The sequence below is a fragment of the Squalius cephalus genome (genome assembly GCF_949319135.1).
Source record: "Squalius cephalus genome assembly, chromosome: 16".
In the NCBI taxonomy this organism is placed as follows: Eukaryota; Metazoa; Chordata; class Actinopteri; order Cypriniformes; family Leuciscidae; genus Squalius; species Squalius cephalus.
Genome location: NC_137137.1, coordinates 30,918,819 through 30,938,541, shown reverse-complemented (window position 1 = coordinate 30,938,541; position 19,723 = coordinate 30,918,819). Strand labels below are relative to the sequence as shown.

At 42.4% G+C, this 19,723-nt stretch overlaps 1 protein-coding gene and 1 long non-coding RNA gene across 5 annotated transcripts in view; both read left to right on the top strand.

Annotated features, from left to right (window-relative positions):
* Positions 1-1,068, top strand: part of LOC307173394 — a 64,456-nt gene extending 63,388 nt beyond the window's left edge. Inside the window, exons 1-4 of one of the 2 annotated variants that reach the window (XR_013823840.1) lie at positions 280-301; positions 405-513; positions 744-814; positions 1,009-1,068. This is a non-coding gene — a long non-coding RNA (uncharacterized lncRNA). Of the gene's footprint in view, positions 1-279; positions 302-404; positions 514-743; positions 815-1,008 lie in introns of those variants that run through there. The other variant, XR_013823839.1, reaches the window with a different exon arrangement.
* A 6,956-nt stretch (positions 1,069-8,024) lies between these two features.
* Positions 8,025-12,567, top strand: LOC307174071 (uncharacterized protein). 3 transcript variants are annotated; one of them, XR_013823943.1, is made up of 3 exons: positions 8,029-8,928; positions 9,105-9,195; positions 12,351-12,567. XR_013823943.1 is itself a non-coding variant. In XM_079897734.1 (2 exons), exon 1 carries the CDS (start codon positions 8,275-8,277, stop codon positions 9,190-9,192), a length of 918 nt encoding a protein of 305 aa, XP_079753860.1. In that variant the 5' UTR covers positions 8,025-8,274; the 3' UTR covers positions 9,193-9,195; positions 12,368-12,567. The 3 variants fall into 3 exon arrangements, 2 of the variants coding, with proteins under 2 accessions (XP_079753860.1, XP_079753859.1); XM_079897734.1 differs by having other exon boundaries at positions 8,025-9,195; positions 12,368-12,567; XM_079897733.1 differs by having other exon boundaries at positions 8,025-9,195.
* The last annotated feature ends 7,156 nt before the right edge of the window (positions 12,568-19,723 follow it).

Here is a 19,723-nt window from a genome sequence, read left to right as displayed (position 1 = left end):
ATTCTGATATATATCATTACATGATATATTCATGACATTCATATATCAAAATGCCTGACAAAACACTCCTTCTGATTGACCCAATGGGAAATGATCGTTCTTATGAACATAAAATTCTGTGGAACTGGAGGTAACCTTGTTAGAACTGTTTCATCTTTTATTTTTTGATGCTATTCTATTCTAAACAGTACAAACGTCTCAACGACAACTAGGAATTTTTTAAAACTGAGGTGTGATGAACAAACAGCCCAGTGGCAATTGCAGACCCTGAAACAGACCTTGTGGAGTTTTGGTATTGAATGTATGTATTCATATATTTGCATATATTTGCATATATTAAGTGGATTCAGGTCTGGAAATGTTATAATTAATTGGATTAAATCATCTGTCAATTAATGTTTTAGTTTGCTGAACAATACCTGCTGACAGGAATGATCAGCAATGTTCAGACTACGCCTGAAGCGGTCAGCTCAGCACGCATGAAAGTAGCCTGCACACTTCTTGGATGTTGAGGTGAGTGCTGTTTTAATTCTGTAATACCGTAGTAATGTATGTATTGCAATGTACAGTATGTCATGTAGTACACCTCTGTAGATGCTATCTTCACTCTGAAAAATGTATTCAATCAAGTAAGAATTTCCAAATACGCAGAGGATGCAAAAAGTAATGATTTAAAGTAATTTCAGAACAATGAATTCATATTTAACTTTTTAGCATATTTAACATATTAAACAAATTTATAGGTAATGCAGAGGAGTACTGTGTGCTTTGCAACACGTTGGAAGACGACCCCAACGAAAGCATGACTGAAATGGTATACATCTTATAATACACTCACCCAAAAAGCAATAGTTTAACTTTATGTGCCATGTTTTTTGTTGTTGTTGTTGTTGTTGTTTTGCAGAATTTTGTTATTTAAATGAAAAGTAAAAAAAATATATATATATATATATAATAATATTTTTAGATGTACTATTTTACATATATATTTGTCTCTTTTATTTTCAGTTACAGTGTGAGAGCTGCAATAGATGGGCACATTTTAAATGTTGCAACTTCAATAGCCTAAATGTGTTTATGTGCAAAAAATGTGTGGTATTTTGAGTGTATTTTCCTTTATCATTTGCACAATGTGGTCTTATTTAGTTCATATTTATATTAATAAATAATTGTATTGTTTTATTTGTTTTGTATTTTACTTGTTTTGTGTAGCATGATTTGCTTTATGGTGTGTTAGTAATCTGTCCAGGAACTACAGATTAAAAACTTAGACTAGTCAAATCATCCTATCTGTTTATTTTTCTTCTGTTAGAACAATCTGATGAGGCATTTTGCACCGTAAAATCATCCTACCCGTTTATTTCATACTGGTAGGACAATCTGATGAGGTAAAACTATGTTAAGTTGCACTGTAAAATCACCCTGCATGGCCTAATAAGAATCTTCGACAAATTGAACACTGAATTATTTTATGTGGTCACAGACGCGAAGCAGAAACGCGCAGTAGGATTTAACAATGTGGTAGGATAAACTGATAGGCCTAGATATGGCTATAATTTTGCGCTACGGTAGGAAAATCTGACAAGGTAGGACAGATCGACAGAACACCGGTCCTCACTTTCTGAGAGCCCTTTAATGGCCTGTTGTAAGACTTAGTTATAACAAGAAAAATGCATTTCCGGAGGAACTGCGAAGTGTGCTTGCTCGGGTGCGGTTCACTAACGTGAGCAGGAAGTGGATAAGGGTGCGTTGAAGTTTGCTTGATCTGAGAATTTCAACAATAGTACTTTTTTCAAAATTGTGCAAAAAGGTGAAAAGTTATGTGCATTAAGAGACATGTCTGCAATGTAGACTAGTGCCAATGGCATTGTTTATGTGGCTTGGTTGTTGGTTTTGAAATATTTGGTTATACAGCAGAGAGTGGGAGTGTTTTGGGTGATGAAATAGTATTGAAAAGAAGTAGTGTACTTCATTTACTGTATCCAATAAGCCAATACAAAACTCACCCAGCTGTTCTGTGGTTATGTGTTCCCTTTGATTAGGAACAAATTTACTATCTCAAATTAAGGTCTACCGTAATAAGCGCAATGCTTTGATTGCTGCTGCCAAGATGGTTGTCATCATAGATATCATAAGGCTAGATGTCTCGTCCGCGCTGCTGGCCAATGGAGGTCGACGTCCGCACACGGCGGCCATCTTACCACAGGGTGCTCGCTCACTCATAACATGGTGCATGTACTTTTAAATAACCATAACTTGCTAAATTTTCTACCGATTTTCGGTTTAACGGTTTGGTTTGTTATAAACGTCAGAGATGTAGTTAATTCACTGCATACATATGAATAATTATAACATACATGTTCAAGCATTCGGAATTATAGCCACGTTAATAACGTTTGTAAGAAACCAAACCGTTTGTAAATCCGTCAAGATTTCAGCGAGATAAGAGGATTTGTGTGCGTGCTGCTCACTCACCTTAATTCACAGCTTCCCTGTGGTAAGATGGCCACCGGTGATGCCGGAAGTGACTCCGCCTTAAGACATCTAGCCTTTATATGATATCTATTGTTGTCATCACCTACACAGAAACGCTGATTTTTATAGCCTACCTTCAGTCCTCATATTGTAATTAAAGCTACACTGTGTGATTTTTACCCCCATCTAGCGGTGAAATTGTATATGACTACCCAGTGAATATTAGTTTCTGTTCCTCTCAATTCCGAGGGCGTTTTAACTCCTACGGTGGCCGTATTATTCCAAGATTAACATGGCTTCCAGTTATCACTTCGTCCATGACAATAATAAACAATACGTCTAAAATGAATAAAACTACAGGACAGATGTCAGGAGGTAAACGTCACCCTTGGAATCAGCTATCCCAGCATAATCAGATTAGGCTAACGTTACAATGTGTACAAAGTAAAAGCAATTAAAAATAACTAAAATTTACAGTGTCCTTTTTTTTATATAGCTTAAAAAATTGCGCCTTTAAAACTATTCATTACCTGTGATCCGTCGCAGCACAGATTTATGTTACAAGGTTAAACAATACTTTTTCACCATTGACGCGAGGATGAAGTTATACTAGAGGTCGTTCTGGCGTTATGCACAAATGGTAAATGGACTGCATTTATATAGCGCTTTCACAGACCTATGGCCACCAAAGCGCTTTACATAGCCTCACATTCACCCATTCACTCACTCATTCATACACCGACGGCGGTGTCAGCCATGCAAGGCGCCATCCAGCTCGTCGGGAGCAGCTGGGGTTAGGTGTCTTGCTCATGGACACCTCGACACTTGGTCAAGTGGAACCGGGGATTGAACCACCAACCTTTTCGGTTTGTAGACAACCTACATGAACCACTGAACCACTGCCGCCCTATGCTGCCGAACCACTGCCGAACACTGCCGAACCACTGCCACAACCATGCTATGGTTAGACAAGCAACTATAAAACTTCGAATTTACACAAATAGGCTGAATTACCTGTCGAGAAGAAAGCAGGCAACTTCGGCGTCCGTTTTAAAATCTTTTCTCCTCATGAGCTCTTTCCATCTGGGAAAAGTTACTCCAATATTGACTATGGTCTTGCTGATTTGTCTGTCGCGTTGAGGTTTTAATTCTCTCTTTCAAATGTGAGTGAGTACGCACGCACGCACGCACACACACACACACCACACTATCTTTCAAATCTGCCGGCACTCGCGAGCTCGCGAGTAATCTCCCCCTCGCTTTCGTCATGGTGTCACTGAGTGAAAAACGCAAAAGGCGAAGCTTGAATTTACAGGCATGTCCCTCTTTGGCTAATGTAGTTTCAAGATGGAGGGGCAACATGGCGACCGGCATTCGAACCCCTCACCCGTATGTACTTTCAATGGCAGATTATAAACTTAAGAGAATACTTTATTACTTGAAAGAAGTAAATATACATTAATGGGCACATATATTTTTGAAAGAACTAAGTGTTTTTTGCTAAGAATCAACTAAAAAAGTTACACAGTGTAGCTTTAAATGAAAAACGCTATCAGTTTCACTATTAGCTTACTCTAGCGATGCAATCGCAACAACATGTATAACGCTGTTTGGCCTTGCCTAACTTTATGACATATGCGCCATATGCTAGAGTTACACATCCCGCTCCCGCTGCCATTTCAGGGCTTGAATTTCGTTGTGGGAATGTGGGGATTGCGCATAATTTAAACCATTCCCGCAAGGTTAGCTTTTATAGTGCGAGAAATTCCCACACAAATATATTCGCTTCATCTCAGAGCAAATGATTAAAAAATAAATTCACAGATGAGAGAAAAAAGATGTCAAACTGTCTTTTTTTTCGAATCTAATTCCTCAATCAGCGCTGGACAGGCATTTTCTGTCTTCCGCTGAGCCCTGGCCGTAGACAGATCATGTTTCACGCTGTCAATGCAGTGGTCTGCGTTGCGCTGATCTTATTCACACTATCGAGTGTAGGTGCAGCATTCTAACATTGAGTCATAATGAGCTGTTTGTGAAGAAATTATCTGCTTCCAAATTATATCATTTTAATCACGAAATTGAAACATTAAAGACCATTTTGCTCTTTATGGTGTGCGAGTGATAGAGCGCGGCAGCAATGAACCAACTGATCAGCTTGCAGCATAACAACATTGAATGCTCGGCCGAACAGCTGATCATAGCTGTACAGGGCGCCTTATTATTTTTCATCTCCATAAATATATCTAGTAGTAAAGCTAATGCAAGGGCAAGAAATCAATTAATCTTTTGCAGATACTTCCTAGTCATCATGGAGAGCGCAGTTCATGGTTGCATAGCAACGACAGACGCCACGGAGAGCGAGTGCTTGTGGAAAGGAGAGAGCGGTACACTCACGCTTTCCACTTGTTTTTACACATCTAGAGCGACGTTGTTGATTGTTTAAACATGTGACTGCGCATTTCTCCTTGTTCTCTATTGTTATGCGCAGCATATTTCCCGCGCGCACAAACACAGCCACAGACAATGAATTGTTCGGTTAGCGAAGAAGAGCATGATGTATTTTGTATAAAGTTTTTTTTTGTTATTAACTGTTTTGAGAACTGGAAATGCACAATTCATGCATGCAAATCTGTAGATATTAATAAATGAAGATGAATAAATCGAAAAAACGAAATTCAGGCCCTGCATTTATTAAGACAAGCCTAGTAAAAACGTATGCAGTCTATACACTGACTTGGCAGCTCTGTTAAATGTAATACAACAGTGCCACCTACTGTCTAAATGCATTAACATTAAAAGTGTGAGGTGAAACTCTTTTGCATAGACATAAGTAAATGGGTTTGTCAATTAGCCTGAAATAAAAAAAAATTTTTAAAAATACATTCAGATCTTGTGCTTCCTCACATTGGAGTCCCGAGTTCATGTACAAAGTTTGGTTTCGATACGTGACAGAGTTCCTGAGATATGGACGGCTTCCTGTTTGGCGACTACGCCGCCGATTATGTGGCTTGGTTGTTGGTTTTGAAATAATTGGTTATGAATATACAGCAGAGAGTGGGAGTGTTTTGGGTGATGAAATAGTATTGAAAAGAAGTTGACAGTCTTCATTTTCTGTATCCAATAAGCCAATACAAAACTCACCCAGCTGTTCTGTGGTTGAGTGTTCCCTTTGAATAGGAACAAATTTACTATCTCAAATTAAGGTCTACCGTAATTAGCGATGCTTTGATTGCTGCTGTCAAGATGGTTGTCATCACCTACAAAGAAAGGCTGATTTTTATAGCCTACCGTCAGTCCTCATATTGTAATTAAATGAAAAACGCTATCAGTTTCACTATTAGCTTACTCTAGCGATGCAATCGCAACAACATGTATAACGCTGTTTGGCCTTGCCTAACTTTATATGACATATGCGCCATATGCTAGAGTTACACATCCCGCTCCCGCTGCCATTTCAGGCCTTGAATTTTGGTGCGGGAATGTGGGGATTGCGCATAATTTAAACCATTCCCGCAAGGTTAGCTTTTATAGTGCGAGAAATTCCCGCACAAATATATTCGCTTCATCTCAGAACAAATGATTAAAAAATAAATTCACAGATGCGAGAAAAAAGTGTCTTTTATTTTCAAATTGAATTCCTCAATCAGCGCTGGACCGGCATTTTCTGTCTTCCGCTGAGCCCTGGCCGTAGACAGATCATGTTTCACGCTGTCAATGCAGTGGTCTGCGTTGCGCTGATCTTATTCACACTATCGAGTGTAGGTGCAGCATTCTAACAATGAGTTATAATGAGCTGTTTGTGAAGAAATTATCTGCTTCCAAATTATGTCATTTTAATCACGAAATTGAAACATTAAAAAACAATTTGCTCTTTATGGTGTGCGAGTGATAGAGCGCGGCAGCAACGAACCAACTGATCAGCTTGCAGCGTAACAACATTGAATGTTCGGCCGAACAGCTGATCATAGCTGTACAGGGCGCCTTATTATTTTTCATCTCCATAAATATATCTAGTAGTAAAGCTAATGCAAGGGCTAGAAATCTATTAATCTTTTGCTGATACTTCCTTGTCATCATGGAGAGCGCAGTTCATGGTTGCATAGCAACGACAGACGCTACAGGACAGCAAGCGCTTGTGGAAAGGAGAGAGCGGCGCGCTCGCGCTTTCCACTTGTTTTTACACATCTAAGGTGTGTTCCATTCGACAGGGTCCATACGCAGTGTTCACTGCTCCCCTACTCCCTGAGCAGGGTATCAGTTGAAGTGGACTTCACTGACAATAACCGCTCATTTGAAACGCTCTGCAAACGTCATCAAAGAAAGTCAACGACGGGGTCGCCCAGATTATATAACATAAATATATATAGGACTACATTCATATTTAAATTGTTATTATTATATTATAAATTTACAATTATATTGCACTATTTTACAACTACCTAAAATAAAATCACTTTACTTCACAAACTAGCTAAGCTGGCTGCATTCACTGAGGTAAATTATAATCATCAAAAATAGTATGTAATATTCACAACAATAACCGTTAAAAATACTGTCATTTGTATAACAATGGCGAAATGTATGAATACATACACACATACGTAAACTCCTCCACCAGTCTGACTGGTGATGACGTGGTGCGCGAAATGACAGTTGGGTGATCATCGCTCTCCACTTCCTGTGAAGTGATGTATCAATGTTCCCTTATTCCCTATGCCGTGCGCAGTGCCCTTCGAACTGAACATGTTCGCTCCCTTCGGATTGGAATCTCACTTAAGATGGCGGAAAACCCTGTGAAGTCCACTTCGCAGTCCACTTACGGTCAAATGGAACGCACCTATAGAGCGACGTTGTTGATTGTTTGAGCATGTGACTGCGCGTTTCTCCTTGTTTTCTATTGTTATGCGCAGCATATTTCCCGTGCGCACAAACACAGCCACAGACAATGGATTGTTTGTTCGGTTAGCGAAGAAGAGCATGATGTATTTTGTATAAAGTTGTTTTTTTTTTTGTTTTTTTTGTTATTAACTGTTTTGAGAACTGGAAATGCACAATTCATGCATACAAATCTGTATATATTAATAAATGAAGATGATTAAATTAGACCAATGCAAAAAACGAAATTCATGCCTGCATTTATTAAGACAAACCTAGTAAAAACGAATGCAGTCTATACACTGACTTGGCAGCTCTGTGAAATGTAATACAACAGTGCCACCTACTGTCTAAATGCATTAACATTAAAAGTGTGAGGTGAAACTCTTGCATAGACATAGGTAAATGGGTTTGTCTATTAGCCTGAAATAAATTTAAAAAAAAAAATCTGATCTTGTGCTTCCTCACATTGGAGTCCCGAGTTAATGTACAAAGTTTGGTTTCGATACGTGACAGCGTTCCTGAAATATTAACTACTTCCTGTTTTGGCGACTACGCCGCCGATTTCGTTTGGCTGCGATGGGCAAACGCTTCCGAAAATCAAAAATCCTTCTAGTAACTTTGTTGTTGTTGGGTTGTTGTGTTTGGAGCTCCGTCGAATTAATTCAGAAACCTTGTTTTTCTTCTTTACACTCTTTTACAAACGAACTTTTTCATTTTTATAGCGTGTGAACATATCTGGAATACTATTCTCCTTAAAAAACAATCGGATTGCTCTGATATCGCTACATATATCCAACCTTTCGAACTTCCGCTACTAGCCTTAGCCCGCTAGCATTACACGCGTGGTCGCGCCTATTGATCGACTTATTTACACCCGTATCACTGAAAGCTATAATTCGCCATTATAGCACATCTGCTATAATGGCGAATATAACGGATGTGTGTCTAACGTTACCTTTGAGTGCAGGTGAGGACACCTTCGAGCTGCATTCTGTGCAGTTAGAGCTGGAATCCGTAGAGAAGCAGATCCGCGACCTACTAGAGAGACAGGCCGAGCTACGAGATCGACGTTTCGCGCTTGAAACATCACGTGCCGATGCTCACAAGTCAGTGGTTAGTAACCTTTTGACTCCGACCTCGTCTACTCCATGTGTTTCTCTGCCCAGGATGCGATCATCCCTGGTTTCATTCACTCCGGCACCGACACAACAACATGGACCCTGGGTGATTCCACAGCGGAAGACGCGGGCCAGGACCAGAGCTAGGACCTCTCCGCCCCTCCCGGCCTTCGAGATCTCCACCCGGAACCGCTTCTCCCCTCTACGCGAGACGGAACGCGACGCTGTGATCATCGGCAGTTCCATCGTCCGGCATGTCCGTGCTACCATAGGTAAAGGTAAGGTTCACACTCACTGCTTTCCTGGTGCTCGTGTTCTCGATGTCGCTGCACAGGTTCCCGGGATTCTGAACGATGACGAGCCCGTCGGAGCTGTCGTGCTGCACGCGGGAACGAACGACATCAGGCTACGGCAGTCGGAGGTTCTGAAGAAGGACTACAGGAGCCTGATCGAGACGGTACGCAGTACATCGCCTGAAACAACGATCATCGTGTCTGGACCGCTTCCCACCTACCGACTAGGACACGAAAGGTTCAGTAGATTATTTGCTCTAAATGAATGGTTAATGTCATGGTGTAATGAACAGAGACTGCTCTTTGTAAATAATTGGAATCTTTTCTGGGAGCGACCTAGGCTCTTCCGTGCTGATGGCCTTCACCCCAGCAGAATCGGAGCGGCTCTTCTGTCGGACAACATCTCCAAGACGCTACACACCATATGACTAGTAAGTCAAAGTCCAAATCACACTCTTTGCTGTCCAAACTTAATTGATATAAGTACCAATGTAGAACATTATATTGAAACTGTGTCTATTCCTCGTTTAGTGAGATCAAATAATAAATCTACTGCAGGATCTAAGAAAAATCTAATTGTGATTAAACCAGAAAATCTCAATATTAGTGAACAAAAACAATTTATAAAGCTAGGTCTTTTAAACATCAGATCGCTTACACCTAAGGCGGTTATTGTAAATGAAATGGTCACAGATAATAGTTTCGATGTACTTTGCCTTACTGAAACCTGGCTTAAACCAAATGATTATTTCGGTCTTAATGAGTCTACTCCTCCTGGATACTGCTACAAGCATGAGCCCCGTCTGATTGGTCGTGGCGGTGGTGTTGCTATAATCTATAAAGATATTCTTACTGTTACTCAGAAAACAGGTCACAGGTTTAATTCGTTTGAAGTACTTGTGCTAAATGTTACTCTCTTAGATGTAAGAAAGAAATCCATATTATCTCTAGCCTTGGCTACTGTATATAGACCGCCAGGGCCTTACGCTGATTTCCTAAAAGAGTTTGCAGACTTTCTCTCAGATCTTTTGGTCAATGTCGATAAAGCATTAATTGTTGGAGATTTTAACATACACGTAGATAATTCAAATGATGCTTTAGGGGCTGCGTTTACAGATTTATTAAACTCCTTTGGGGTCAAGCAAAACGTAACTGGTCCCACTCATCGTCTTAATCATACGCTAGATTTAATTATATCACATGGAGCCGATCCAACCGATATAGATATTATACCGCAAAGTGATGAAGTCACTGACCATTACATGGTCACTTGCATACTACGTACCGCTGAAATTTGTCATGTTGCGCCGCGTTATCGACCAGGCAGAACAATCCTTCCAACAACTACAGATCATTTCTCAAATAGCTTACCTGATCTATCTCAGCTGCTCAGTGAACCCAAACAAACAGATGAACTAGAGGAAATGACTAGCACTATGAGCACCATTTTCTCTAGTACATTAGACATCGTTGCACCAATTAGATTAAAAAAGGTTAGAGAGAAAACTAAAGCACCATGGTACAACAGTGTTACGCATGTTCTAAAGAGAGAAACTCGTAATTTAGAGCGTAAATGGAAACAAACTAATTTAGAGGTCTTTAGAATCGCATGGAAAGACAGTATGTCACGTTATAAAAAGGCCCTAAAAGCAGCCAGGGCTGAGCATCTCCGCAAACTAATAGAAAACAACCAAAATAATCCTAGGTTTTTATTTAACACCGTCGCTAGACTAACAAATAAACAGACGTTACCGGAGCAAAATATTCCGTCACAGTGTAGTAGTAATGATTTTATGAATTTCTTCACTGAGAAAATAGAAAGCATCAGAAACACAATTGTAAATGTACAATCTTTAATGGTGTCTTATGATTCAGCCTCAATTATCACCCCGCAAGAACAATTACAGCGCTTTGCAACTATAGGACAGGAAGAGTTAAATAAACTTATCATTGCATCTAAACCAACAACGTGTTTATTAGATCCAATACCAACTAAACTACTGAAACAAGTGTTACCTGTAGTGGAAGAGCCTCTTCTCAATATTATTAACTCGTCTTTATCCTTAGGTCATGTTCCAAGAATATTCAAGTTGGCAGTTATAAAACCTCTTATTAAGAAACCACAATTAGATCATAATAACCTAGCAAATTACAGACCCATTTCAAATCTTCCATTTATGTCTAAAATACTAGAAAAAGTTGTGTCCGCTCAACTGTGCTCTTTCTTGCAAGAAAATGACATCTATGAAAAGTTTCAGTCTGGATTCAGACCGCATCATAGCACAGAAACTGCGCTCGTTAAAATCACAAATGATTTACTTTTAGCTTCTGACCAAGGCTGTATCTCAATACTAGTTTTACTTGATCTTAGTGCTGCGTTCGATACTATAGATCACACAATACTCTTAGACCGACTACAAAACTACACTGGTGTTCAGGGACAGGCATTAAGCTGGTTCAGATCATACTTATCAGACCGTTACCATTTTGTCTGCGTAAATGGGGAAAAATCGAAGATAACGTCAGTAAACTATGGTGTACCGCAAGGATCTGTGTTAGGCCCTCTGCTATTCTCAATATATATGCTGCCACTTGGTAATATTATAAGAAAACATGGAATTAATTTCCACTGTTATGCTGATGACACTCAATTATATATTTCATCACGACCAGATGAAAACGCTAAATTATCTAAATTAACAGAGTGTGTTAAAGATATAAAATACTGGATGACATGTAATTTTCTGCTATTAAATTCAGATAAAACGGAGGTATTACTTATTAGTCCAAAAAACTGCCCACAAAACCTCTTACAATACAACTTTAATTTAGAAGGGTGTCCTGTTACTTTATCCTCTACAGTAAAAGACCTGGGTGTTATATTAGACCGCAACTTGTCTTTTGAAAATCATATTTCATATGTTACAAGAACAGCCTTTTTCCACCTTAGAAACATTGCTAAGCTACGTAACATGCTATCAGTTTCTGATGCAGAAAAGTTAGTTCATGCATTCATGACCTCGAGACTAGATTACTGTAATGCTTTATTAGCTGGTTGTCCTGCATCCTCAATAAACAAGCTACAGTTAGTCCAAAATGCCGCCGCTAGAGTTCTTACTAGATCAAGAAAATACGATCATATAACACCAATTCTGTCGTCTCTACATTGGTTACCTATAAAGTTCCGTATCAATTACAAAGTATTGCTACTGACCTATAAAGCCCTAAATGGTTTAGCTCCCGTGTATTTAACGGAACTTCTATCGCCCTACAATCCATCGCGCTCTTTAAGATCACTAAATTCGAGGCTTCTGGTCATTCCTAGGATATCTAAGTCCACTAAAGGAGGGAGAGCTTTTTCACATTTAGCTCCTAAACTGTGGAATGGCCTTCCTGATATTGTTCGAGGCTCAGACTCGCTGTCCCAGTTTAAAACTAGATTAAAGACGCATCTCTTCAGCCAGGCATTCACATAATACTTACATTTTATACTACAGTTGAATCAGATTGAATGCATTAATATTGCGAACAGCAGCTACGCTAATTATTTCCCATATGCTTTTCTGTTGTTATCTCGGGACGCTAGTCCCGAGGTAAATACAGATCGTCAGCTCCAGTTTGTATCCAGCCTCTCATGGAAACTACAGATTCTCCAACACCCGTGCAGAGACGACTCGGCGCCTGTGAAGAGACGACTCGACGCTGGCGATGTTTATGCCCTAAATCAATACATGATTAACTAACTGTATTTCTCTATGTACATTTCTGAAATGCACTTTCTGTAAAGCTGCTTTGAAACAATATGTATTGTGAAAAGCGCTATACAAATAAATTTGAATTGAATTGAATTGAACTTTTGTGAGGCTTGGTCCAAGGATCATGTACGTCCAGTTTCGTGAAGTTCGGACCAAATTGTTCGGACCGTGCTTTCAGCAAGCACACTTAATTAGGTAAGGAGCTAGAGATTGTATTGTGTCAATGAATGTCCTCACAAAGATAGATGTACAAGAATGTATTGATATGTGTGTCATGGCGAACAAACGACAGAAGCAATATTGCAAGTAAACTCAGTTTATTGGTAAAGATGAAAGTGAAGATCCGGTGATGAGTGAGTAGCTGGTGACACAAGGACTGGGTGGTCAGCGAGATGTCCGTGGTGAAGTGCTGAAACCGTGAAACCCAGGTGAAGACGAAATCCGAAGAACGAGGAACAGGAACGGGAACATGAAACAGGAACGTCGACAAACTGGGATCACACACGGGAGACATCAACCAACGATCTGACAATGAGAGAAAAGTGCGGTGAGGTTTTATAGATGGTTGAATGAACTGCAGGTGGGGTGTTGAATGAGATCAGCTGGATCGCTGATCATCCGGAATGAGTGCCACGCCCACTCACACACACACACACACAGAACAACAGTTACACGAGACAAGAAGGAAACAATGAATTTATGAACCGTGACAGTACCCCCCCCCCCAGGAACGCCTCCTGGCGTCCCTAGGCTCCCTTACCTGTCGATTGTAATCATCAATAAGGGAGTGATCCAGAATGTCTCTGGCAGGCACCCAACTTCTCGCCTCCGGACCGTAACCTTCCCAGTCCACCAAGTACTGGACTCCGCGTCCCCTCCGCCTCATGTCCAGAATACGATTTACCGAATAAGTTGGTTCCCCGTCTACGAGACGCGGCGGTGGAGGAACCGGGGCTGGCGGATTAATACGGGAATAAAACACGGGTTTGATTTTTGATACATGAAACACGGGGTGAATCCTCCTGTACACTGGAGGGAGGTTGAGGCGGATTGCCACCGGACTAATGATCTTGGTGACAGTGAACGGGCCGATAAATTTAGGAGCAAGTTTATTAGATACGGAGCGGAGCGGAATGTTCTTAGTAGAAAGCCACACTTTTTGACCAACGACGTATACGGGAGGCCTAGACCGGTGGCGATCGGCCTTGGCCTTGGTGCGCGCTCCCACCTGGAGTAGAGTCTCGCGGGCTCTAGTCCAGGTGCGACGACACCTCTGGACAAATGCGTGGGCAGAGGGAACCGCGACTTCGGACTCCAGACTAGGAAACATTGGTGGCTGGTAACCTACACTACACTCAAACGGAGATAGGCCCGTAGATGACACTGGTAACGTATTGTGTGCGTACTCCACCATAGACAATTGCTGACTCCACGAGGAAGGATTCTTGGAAACCAGACATCGCAACGTTCTCTCCAGATCTTGGTTGGCTCTCTCAGTTTGCCCATTGCTCTGGGGATGAAACCCTGAGGACAGACTTACAGTCACCCCTAATAACCTACAAAACTCTCGCCAAAATTTGGACACAAATTGAGGTCCTCTGTCGGAAACCACGTCTGTCGGGAGGCCATGTAAGTGAAAGACGTGATTAACGACGGTCAACGCTGTCTCCTTGGCTGTGGGTAATTTGGGCAAGGGAATAAAATGGGCCGCCTTCGAGAACCGGTCCACCACGGTCAAAACTACCGTGTTACCCCGAGAGGGTGGGAGGGCGGTGATAAAATCTAGCGAAATATGGGACCAGGGTCTCGAAGGGACAGGCAGCGGTTGGAGTAACCCATCTGGGGAACGATTGGAAGTCTTACCAGTGGCGCAAACTGAGCAAGCCAAAACAAAACTGTGAACATCACGAGCCATGAGTGGCCACCAGAATCGTTGCTTGACCAAAAACTTGGTACGATTAACTCCTGGATGACAAGCCACATTGGAACAATGCCCCCACTGAATAACGTCGGACCGTAATCCCTCCGGTACAAATAAGCGGTTCGGTGGGCAACCGGCCGGGGGCGTTACCCCTTCTAAGGCTCTCTTGACCTTCGATTCGACCTCCCATACGAGTGTGGAGACAAATAGATTCTCGGGTAAAATGCACTCGGGAGTAGACGGGCGTTCGGAACGATCAAAAATTCGCGATAAAGAATCGGGTTTGATGTTTTTGGAACCCGGGCGGTACGAGAGTGTAAAATCAAAACGTCCGAAAAAAAGTGCCCACCGAGCCTGCCTGGAGTTCAATCTTTTGGCAGTCTTAATGTATTCCAAATTCTTATGGTCTGTCCAGACGATAAAAGGTACCCCCGACCCTTCTAACCAGTGACGCCATTCTTCCAATGCTAACTTGACCGCCAACAATTCTCTGTTACCAATGTCATAATTGCATTCGGCAGGAGACAAACGATGGGACAAAACGCGCATGGGTGCATTCTCTCTTCTGAGGGAGAATGCTGAGAGATCACTGCACCTACCCCCACCTCTGACGCATCAACCTCCACCACGAACTGACGTGATGGATCAGGGGTAATCAAGATGGGAGCCGAAACAAAGCGACTTTTGAGTTTGGCAAACGCAGCCTTAGCTGCGTCTGACCACCTGAACGTAGTTCTGGGGGAGGTCAAGGCAGTCAGAGGCGAGGCTAGTTGGCTGAAGTTGCGAATGAACCGCCGGTAGAAATTGGCGAACCCCAGAAACCGCTGTAGGGCCTTACGGGAATCTGGAGTTGGCCATTCCACCACAGCCTTAACCTTCTCCGGATCCATCCGAATTCCCTCAGCCGACACAATGTACCCTAGAAAAGAAACAGACTGTGCATGAAAATCGCATTTCTCCGCCTTGACAAAAAGCCCATTCTCTAACAACCTCTGAAGCACTCGTCGGACGTGCTGCACGTGTTCCTGGAGAGAAGACGAAAAAATCAATATGTCATCCAGGTAGACATATAGAAACTGGTCGACCATATCTCGCAGCACGTCATTGACGAGTGCTTGGAAGACTGCTGGGGAGTTGGACAGCCCGAAGGGCATGACCAAGTATTCAAAGTGCCCCCTGGGGGTGTTAAAAGCAGTCTTCCACTCATCCCCCTTCCTGATGCGGACCAAATGATAAGCATTACGTAAGTCCAATTTAGTGAAGACGGACGCTCCCTGCAACCTCTCAAAGGCTGAAGACATCAACGGCAAAGGATAGGTATTCTTTACCGTGATGCTGTTCAGCCCTCGGTAATCAATGCAAGGTCGCAGAGAACCGTCCTTCTTCCCCACAAAAAAGAACCCCGCCCCCGCTGGAGAAGAGGAAGGACAAATGAACCCTGTTGCTAGAGAATCAGAAATATATTTCTCCATGGCCCCCCTCTCTGGAACAGAAAGCGAATATAACTTGCCCTTAGGCGGAGATTTACCTGGCAGTAAGTCTATTGCACAGTCATAGGGACGGTGCGGAGGAAGAGAAGCAGCCCGAGACTTACTGAACACTTCCTTCAGGTCCAGGTACTCCGTGGGCACGTTAGATAAATCCCCTGTCTCCTCCTGAAACACAGAGACAGAAACAGACGGACAGGCAGAGACAAGACAAGACTCATGACACTTGGTACTCCATTCCAACACCGTGCGCTGCTGCCAGTCTATTTTGGGATTATGTTTGATGAGCCAGGGATGTCCTAAGACTATGGGTGCGAGAGGGGAGTCCAGTATGTAGAATGACAGGGTTTCCGTATGATTGCCTGATGTGATGAGTGTGACGGGTCCGGTGGTGAGAGAAATGTTGGGTAGATCCTGGCCATTGAGTGCGCGGACTTCAATCCTGCGGGTGAGTGGTAAGAGGGGAACTTGAAATCTGTGTGCAAACGTGTAGTCCATAAAATTACCTTCTGCCCCTGAATCCACCAGTGCTTGCCCGTCGTGCTCGTGAGCTGACCACCTCAGTCTTACTGGGAGGAGCGTAGATGTTGATGAGGTCTTCTCGGCGGAGATCCCACCCGACAGTAGCCTCAGAATTACTGCCGGGCTTGCCCTTTTACCGGACATCCGAAGGCGAAGTGTCCTGCTGCTCCGCAGTAAAGGCAGAGTCCTTGGGATCTCCGCCTTTCCTTCTCCTCCCGAGTAAGCCGAGCCCGCCCAACCTGCATGGGCTCGTGATCGTAGACGGGGCTGACCGCATCCCCGCCGCTGGACCGTTGAATCTCGGCTCCTTCCGCCATTCGACCAGGCAACCTCCGTCGTTCCACACGGGATAAACGAGCGTCTACTCGAAGTGCCAGTTCTATAAGTCCATTGAGGGACGTGGGCAGGTCCAGGGCGTAGATCTCCTTCTGGATGCGGTCAGCCAGCCCATGCAGGAACATGTCCCACTGCGCCTCCTCGTTCCAATGACACTCTTCCGCCAGGGTTCTGAACTCAATCGAATAATCAGAGACTGACCTCTCTCCTTGCTTGAGCTCTGCTAGGATGCGGGCCGCCTCTCTCCCGGTGCTGGCGCGGTCGAAGACCCTCTTCATCTCGGCGGAGAGTGTCTGGAACGAGGTGCAGCATGGATCTTGATTCTCCCACACCGCCGTTCCCCAGAGTGCTGCCTTCCCAGTCAAAAGCGTGAGAACGAAGGCCACCTTGGCCGATTCGCTGGAGAAGGTTCTTGGCTGCAGGGAGAAATGCATCGAACAGCGAGTCAAAAACGCTCTGCAAAAACTTGGCTCACCTGCATAGGCCTCAGGTACGGGAAGGCGCGGCTCTGACTGGGAAGCATTCTCCGGTGGTGTGGGGGGAACGGGCGGTGTGGGTGGCGCAGTGGGATTTCGCAGGGTCTGTAATTGCTGTGTGAGCTCGGACACTTGTGTCACCAGCGCTTGAACTGCCCGAGCTGTGTCGTTGAGATTCTTTTCCTGATGATCCATACGTTGTATACTTGTGCTGACAAAAGTCTCGAGAGATGATGGGTTACCTGCTGCTTCCATAGCATGGTCAGATCGTTCTGTCATGGCGAACAAACGACAGAAGCAATATTGCAAGTAAACTCAGTTTATTGGTAAAGATGAAAGTGAAGATCCGGTGATGAGTGAGTAGCTGGTGACACAAGGACTGGGTGGTCAGCGAGATGTCCGTGGTGAAGTGCTGAAACCGTGAAACCCAGGTGAAGACGAAATCCGAAGAACGAGGAACAGGAACGGGAACATGAAACAGGAACGTCGACAAACTGGGATCACACACGGGAGACATCAACCAACGATCTGACAATGAGAGAAAAGTGCGGTGAGGTTTTATAGATGGTTGAATGAACTGCAGCTGGGGTGTTGAATGAGATCAGCTGGATCGCTGATCATCCGGAATGAGTGCCACGCCCACTCACACACACACACACACACACACAGAACAACACTTACACGAGACAAGAAGGAAACAATGAATTTATGAACCGTGACAATGTGTGTGTAAATATGAATTATTATTTTATTTATTTTTTACTAAAGAAGAAGACTGGTTGTTCAATATGAACACAGTGCTGTGCAGTAAGGGACAATCCATGGCTGAATGTGAATTACACGATTTTAACCCATATGAAGCACGATCACATTTAATAGCCTATATACATGTTTAAGATCTCCAAATTATCAACATGATGTTTTACACAAACTACAACAGTCAAATTTTTTTTTTTTTTTTTTTTTTTTTAATGGGCTGAGCCATTTTAATCACTGGTCAGGAAACAAGCAAGAATTGAACATATACTGTAGATAAAGTAATTTAGCATGCAATAGCCTTCCCCACCTTGCAGACAGCTTTTTACAAGAAGAGTCAGTGTTGTTCAACTCAATGTTAATGGCTTCAAACAGTTCATGAGTGGTTGGAAAATGTCTCCCTGTTCATTTGAGTTTAATGCGAGACCAAATATTAACTACAGGGTTCAAATCTAGAATATGATCAAAGCCAAAATTGGTTGTTTTGCAGTTTGGGCAGGAGCATTGTTTTGTTGAAAAAAAATTACATCTGATTATTAATAGATAACAACTTTTCAATTGTGGCAAGCAAGCAGTTCTGTAATATTCCTTCAAAGCATTAGATGAGCATTAAGAGAACAATACCAGCAGCTTAAAAGGCTCCCCACACAATGAGACTCTTTCTCCATGTTTCACTTATTATTATATTTCTCAGCAGATTTTCAAAGACATCACACTGGAGCATTACCATGCAACTCGTGTTTCGTTGTGATTCATCATCACACACAAATTCCCATATTCTGCCTAATCACATTTATTTTATGTTTTTTTGTGAAACAGATATGCATTTTAAGTAGTGCATTTTACTTAAATTTTAATTTTAAAATTCATGGTGCAATGCATCCTGGGTGCACTAAACAAAACCCAACCTCCCAGTATGCATTGCAGCATGAATCATGTCACCATTGCTGAGATTAATATGCTGATTCTTGATGTCTGTGTATGTCTAAAGTGATTTAGGAGTAATGGGTCATGTAATGGTAAACATTTCCCACCCTGTGCTGCCATGTATTTCACCATGTATTATTTTATTTTTTTTACATGCATTTCTTTTACAGTGTAGGTAATTTATATTACTAGTGCAAAGTGCCTGTGCAAAATCAGTTTTTGTGTGTGTTTTTAGGAATTTGTTGGTTCGGTGTGTTTGAGTGCTCATTGTTACAATTGCACAGCAAAAGTTACATACAGTGACATTTTTATTTGTGCATGGTAGAAATCAAATACTGATACTGACATAATGACATACAATAAATGTGGAAAATTGAACTACACGATTGAGGGAGCAGGCTACACAGTGAACTCAGAGAAAACTCTACGCTTGAGCAGACAGTTTGTGAATAGGCTACTACAAATGATGGCCCTGAATAAAATATAATATTCAGAAATAAACACTTAATGTTTAGCTGTCAGAGTGTTTATGTCGGAATGTTTATTTTTAAACCACAACCTTCTAAGTTCTTCTTTTACCGATATATTTACCGATATATTTTGCATTTCTAATCCAAACAACGTCAAACTTGGCACTGCACTTACTCACGCCCGTAGCAAGACACCTGTCAAGTTTGAAATCCATCGGACTAACGGTTCGAGAGATATGCGAATAACAGACAGACAGACAGACAGACACACACACTAACAAACACACAGACAAACTTGAATCCCTTCCT

Coding starts and splice junctions, on each gene's coding strand:
- LOC307174071 (XM_079897734.1), top strand. CDS start 8,275: ATGGCGAATATAACGGATGTGTGTCTAACGTTACCTTTGAGTGCAGGT.